This window comes from Camelus ferus, chromosome 11 (genome assembly GCF_009834535.1).
Source record: "Camelus ferus isolate YT-003-E chromosome 11, BCGSAC_Cfer_1.0, whole genome shotgun sequence".
NCBI lineage: Eukaryota > Metazoa > Chordata > Mammalia > Artiodactyla > Camelidae > Camelus > Camelus ferus.
The window spans coordinates 354,557-360,556 of record NC_045706.1 but is presented as its reverse complement, the minus strand read 5'-3'; the positions used below and the strand labels follow the sequence as shown (position 1 = coordinate 360,556).

At 58.7% G+C, this 6,000-nt stretch overlaps 1 protein-coding gene across 1 annotated transcript; it reads right to left on the bottom strand.

Moving 5' to 3' along the window:
- Positions 1 to 233: 233 nt before the first annotated feature.
- Positions 234 to 1,959, bottom strand: LOC102512264 (homeobox protein MSX-3). The gene is made up of 2 exons (XM_032492059.1): positions 1,694 to 1,959; positions 234 to 1,030 (listed from the first exon to the last, which is right to left on the bottom strand). Exons 1-2 carry the CDS (start codon positions 1,887 to 1,889, stop codon positions 600 to 602), a joined length of 627 nt encoding a protein of 208 aa, XP_032347950.1. The 5' UTR covers positions 1,890 to 1,959; the 3' UTR covers positions 234 to 599.
- Between the last annotated feature and the right edge of the window lie 4,041 nt (positions 1,960 to 6,000).

Genomic DNA, 6,000 nt, shown 5'->3' with positions numbered 1-6,000 from the left:
ATAAGCATGAATGTTTCCGTTGTCACTGGTGAGAAACCTAGTTAGTGAAAGTAATTAGTTTCATTTCTGCAGTCCCTGCACCAAACTGTTACTTCATTTTTTTGTTCGGATCAGTTTCTTCTCACCGCAGCCAGAAACAATCTATTGAGTTCTTCTGAGCCATGTGGTTACAGGAGGAAAGGGCATCGGAGTCAGGTCCACAGAGTAAACCTCAAAATACTTTATTGGCTGCTTTGTACAAAATGGGAAGCTCTATTTTGGTCCATTTCAAGGACATGCCACCATCTTTTAGGAAAGTTTGGATGGAACATGAGTTTTTTTTTTTAAGTTTTTAGATATCTGTAAGACACCCACAAATAGGCTTGCAGCATCCATTATAACACTGTATTAACAAAAACAAAACCCTGAAAAACAAGACAAAAAGAACACATAGACGCCCACGGACCACTAGGAGCCCCAGTGCCTGCCCAGGGCGCGAAAGCTGCCTGGGGTGCTGCTGGCGGGTGGGGACCAGTGTCCGGCCCTGGGACCAGCTGGCCTGGGTGGTGCAAAACAACACCCCCAGCCCGAGCCCTCTCTCCCCAGCGGACCCCCAGGCCCTAGGGCCTCGCAGCCCTAGGACAGGTAATACACGCTGTAGGCAGCCACGGCGGGGCGAAGAGTCTTGGCACGTGGAGCAGGGGGCCCGCCGCGCCGCCGCCATACACCGCTGGGGAGCGGTGAAGGTGGGCGCCCAGGGGGAAGGGTAGGGCAAATGAGGGCAGCAGCGGCTTGGCTGCAAGCTTCAGCTTCTCCAGCTCGGCCTCCTGCAGTCGCTTGGCCTTTGCTCGGCGATTCTGAAACCAGATCTTGACCTGCGTCTCGGAGAGGCTCAGGCTGCTGGAGAACTCGGCGCGCTCGGCGATGGACAGGTACTGCTTCTGACGGAACTTGCGCTCCAGCGCCAGCAGCTGTGCGGCGGTGAAGGGCGTCCGCGGCTTGCGGTTGTTCTTGTGTTTCCGGAGGGTGCAGGGTGGAGGGCTGGGTACGCCTGAGGGGAAGAAAGTATAAAACGGGCGCTCAGACGCCGGCAGTGCGCGCCCCTTTCCGACACTCCCAGATCCCTGCAAAGGTCGGTTCTGGAGGCAAGTCCCAACCAACTCTGTGACCACGGCCCTCAGAGGAGAGGAGACCCCAAAAGTCTCCGTGGTACGAGAAGTGAGGCACCGCGGAGGCGGTGCGAGGAGAGGGGGGCCGCTGTGGACTCGGGCTCTGCCCCTCAAATCGGTGGCCCTGCGCCCCAGGGGGGAAGGTAACTCTGCCCATTTGGAGAAGTGAGGAGGTTGGGCGGGAAGCCGCCGCAAGAACTGAACGGTGAGCGCAGAGGCAACCATCCACCCGTTAACCATCTCGTGGAGGAGCGGGGACGCAAGGGGTACTCCGGCCAGAGAGAAGCCCGGGGTCTTGGTTTGCGGGCTCCGTCCCAGGGTAGAGCAGAAGCCTGTCTGGCATGGGGGAGCCGCTGGGGGATTTGCGTGCAGGAGGGGTCGGTGGACTCGTGAGGGCTGATTTCTTTCTGTGCACTCAGGCCTGCGCGTTAGTGGCTGGTTACTTTCCGAAGTTACGAGCGACAGCGCCCTTCCCGCCCTGGTCCTCCGATCCTTGGCCAGGCAGGCTCCTCTCGCGGCCCAGAACCGCGCGACAGGGCACTTACGTGGGGAGGATGAGGGGGCGACCGGCGGGAACCAGGCCCCGTGTTCCGCGGTGCCCCGCGGCCTCTCCTCCCGGGGTTCCGCGCGCTCTGCCTCCAGCAGCGACTGGACGCTGAAGGGCAGCGAGCCGGGCCCCGCGCGGTCCCGGCCGCACGTCCTGAGCCCAGCGGGGTTCATGCCGAGCGACGCCGGGGCCATACGATATGGGGGCAGCGGGCCGTAAAACTGCCAGGGCTTGGGGGCGCGCCCTCCCTCAGTGCCCTATAAAAAGGCGGCGCCCCTTTCATGCCCAGCTGTCCAATCGCCGTGGTAGCTGCGCGCGGGCCTAGGCGTCCATTGGTTTCGCTGGTCGGGGAGGGAATGCGGGGAGGGACTGCAGGGAGGGGCGGGGCGCCGCATTGGACCCATGCTCCCTAGCACGCGCCCGCCTGGCGCATCCCTGCTGGTTTTGCAGCGCCGGGCTGCCTCTCCCGGAGCGCTAAGACCCGGCCGGCGCTCCTCTTGCCTGAGAGGAGGCTGGGGCACCCGGGGAGCACCAGGGGCTGCCCCCAGCCTCCCCACGCGGAGGAGCCCACAGAGGGCGCGACCTGGATGAGGCGCTGTCAAGGCGCAGGTCGGTGACCGCGCGCGGATCCTGCGATGCAGAGAGTTCGGCGCCATCAGAGGCGCGGCTCCGGCGGCTCTTCCCGCTGCGCCTCAGGCCGGAGTCGGAACCCTCGGCGCAGGCCTGCTGTGACCCAGGCGCTCTTTCCGAACCCTGAGGGCCACTTTTGACCGACCCCGCGTGCGGATTGGGGATTGTGCTTCTGTTGCCTTGAAGTCGGGCAGGGGTGTCCTGACCCTGGGTGGCCTTTCAGGCACCTGTAGCTGCCCAGCGCTCTCCCCGGAGTCCCACGGCCTGGCCCAGGAGCAGCAGCGGGGCGCAGCGACGGCCCCTGGGCAGACCCTGGGGCCGCGTGGAAGGCCGCAGGGCCGACCCCTTGCCCGCCTCTGACGCAGGGCTTGGGACACAGGCAGGGCGCCTCCGGCAGCCCCTGGTCAGGGGCGCGAGATCCATTTCTGGGTGTTGGATTTACCGTCAGCCTCTTTCGTTCCACACTTGCTCCACCAAGTTGTCTGGGTACCCGTGACCTGGGAAAAGCTCCCCGACACGAGCTTCAGGCCGACCTGGCCGCGGGTCTGCTTTCGGGATGTCTGTAGACCAGGCAGCGACTAGATCCCCAACAGGGCTCAGCGAAGGAGGAGCCAAGGCCGGACAGAGACGTGTGCTTATTCGGATTCGTTTTCCAAAACTGGACCAAGCTTTGGTTTAAAAGCCTTCCTAGGTGCCGCAGATGAGGCTTCTCTCTGCAGTCTCTCCCTCAAGGGAAGATTCCCCGAATGAGTTTTAGAATAAATCATGAGACTGGTTTGCGGATAACGACTTTATGTCAGATTACTATTTCAGAACACAGAAACAGCGATCTAAATCGATACGTCTATTTTTGAAAAACCAAAGTTGCTTTAATGAAATCTAGCTTTGGGGAGCACTCTGTCTGCCAGAGAAATTCAATTAGAAACTTTCTCTCCATGCAAATTTAGAAACAAGACTGGAAGGGGCCTCAGACCCCTCCAGGGCTCTTTCTAAATTCCAAGATGGATTGCCCCTTTCTAATGTAATAAAGATGTTCTGAGTTGATTGAAGATAATTGCATCATTAAAGCACCTTCTTTGAAGGCCTCTCTCCTGGTAGTTTATCTTTAGCAGGCCACTCTCGGGAGTGTTCGAAGAATTTTAATGAGGATGACAGCCAGCTGCCCCCTCCTGCCCCACATCCACTCAGGAGAAGGAGGCAACTGGGTAGGGAAAATGGGACTTGGGCTGTGGCCTGGTGGGGACATGGTGTTGTGGGGCAGGTGCAGATGCCCACCTCCAGGACAGGTGTCTGAATGGGTGTGTGTCCCTCCTGGCAGGCTGGGCCAGAGATGACCAGGCCCCTGCCTGGCACTGGTTCTTTCCCTGGAGGGAGGGAGGATGTTGGGGTGGAGAGCCCCTGGGCTTGAACCTCAGATCCCAGACCGGAGTGCTCAGCACAAACAGGGCCCCAGCAGCAGCAACTTCCTAGGGTGGGAGGTGGGGCAGGGGATGGTGGGGTGAGAAGGAAGGGATCTCACTTCCGTCAACATTGCAGAAACCTGGACCCCAGGTCTAAGGGAGCCTGTCACCGTCTCTGATCACCAGGAGGGACGAAGATGCCAGTGGACACCTGTCTTCCCAGCGGCCCATGAGCAGGTCAGCCAGGTAGAGTGTGGGGACAGGGGGCCAGGCACAGCCTCTGGCAATGGGCCCTGCTTGAGGCTGGTAGGTGCACCCTGCCTCTCCCGTCCAAAGTGAGTTCCTGAAATGATGGCAAACCCCCAAAACTTCCCCACTCAATCCACACCTGGGTAGGTACTGTCCCCAGTTGGAGTGGCATTGTTCCTACAGTTTGCTCTAAGCCATGAGGGGACAGGAGGTCAGGCAAGGGCCGGGACGCTTTTATTTCCTGTGTTCTGGCGCCTTGTTTTGGTGCTGATTTTATAGGGAGCAGACACATTGTTTGCTTCCAGAATGAATGATGATGACAGACACGGGGGTTCAGAAGCCCTGAGGGGCCTCCTCAGTGGGGTCAGTGTGACGAGATGACGCTTGAGAATGGGTTTAGTTTTGTAGGATTTATCCAGCCAAGTTTGGAACTGGGCAGGACTACAAGAGAAATGTTCTCCCTCCTCTTGAAAGCTGGTGGAGGGGAGTGTTTGATGCTGCAGTGGTGAGGTTACGTAGAGCTCATTGCCAGATGGTGCCGCAGGACCGAAGGTAACAAACACTGCTGAAGAAAGCAGCTGTCCCTGTTTGGATACCGACAGCAGGTGTCCAGCCTGGATGCTGTGTCTACGGTGGCGTCACAGTTTGCACCCAGGGGACCACTGCTGGCCTCCCATGGAGGCAGCTGACTAGGGCGTCTTACTCCAGGGCAGGACCACCCACTCCCCTGGGCTCCTTCCAAAAGCTGCACTTCCCAGACAGTGTAATCTCCAGGGGAAAGCCAAGCAGGAAGGGAGCCACCTATTTCTGCCTCATTCTCTGTGCCACTGCCATCAGCTGAGGCCCAGCCAGCCTCCCATTCATCCTGAAAGGCCAGGGCCACTCCCCTCCTCAAAGGCATCTGGGTTGGAGTCTTTGACTTTTTCCTTCTCAACTTATTGGAAACTTGCTTCAAACACAATCGCACTTTACCCATGACCCTAGCCAGAGGGGGACCAGGGGACGGGAGCTCCAGCAGCCAGTGGGTGTAATAAAGGAGGGGCAAGTAGGACATGAGGTCCCCCTCCCCAGGTGGATGCTTTGACATCACTTGGGAGAGGAGCTGCTCCCAGTTGGAAGAGATCTGAGCTGGGAGACCTGTCAGATGAAGGGAGGCTGAGGACGGAAGCCCTGGGACTTGCTCTGCCCACATCTTTCTTTTCCTCCTGTCCCATCTCCATCTTCTCTCCCAATTCACTTTCATACTAACTCTTTACATCCAGGGCTACAAACTTTGCCAAGACTCCTGATGGGGGTAAAATCAGGGGAGAAGCCCCTCTGTGGTGTGACCCCTCCCTCTAGAGCAACGGATGCATGTCATTTTGTTGAGAACTGAACAACACCCCCACCTCAAGACGTCTGCAGCCTAATCCCTGGGACCTCGGAATGTGACAAAGGCAGGGTTAAGATCGTTAATCAGCTGCCTTGTGCTTGGTGGATGTCCTGGCTCATCCGAGGACACTGCCAAATGTGAGGGTCCTTGAGGGGCCAGAGACACGGCAGTGTGGGGAGGACTTGGCCAGCCACAGCTGGCTTCTGCAGGTGGCCTCTTGAGGCCCTGGCTTCCCTAGAGTTTTCATCAGGACCAGCCCAGCCCGCTGACACCTGATTTTAGCCCAGAGAGACCCACTTGGACTTTGGCACCAGACCTGTGCAGTAGTAAGTCTGGGCTGTTTGCAGTTGCTTGTTACAGCTGCGGTTGGAAGCCAGTCTCCCTTCCAAGGCACCTCTTATCACCCCTGCTTCTATGGGAGAAGAAGGTAAGGCTTGGAGAGAGGAGAGATGTGGTGGGGTGGAGGTGGGGTCAGATAGGATGGGAACAGCCCTGTGTGACTTGATCTGAGTGTTTTCCTCCGTGCACTACCTGGGGTGGTGGAACTGGCCCTCTATCCAAGGGTCAGAGGCAGCAGACTCCCTGGCACCTGGTACCTTTGCTCCAGTGTCAGCTTTTCCAGAGCCCAGGCTTCCCCAGGGCCTCCTGAGCCTC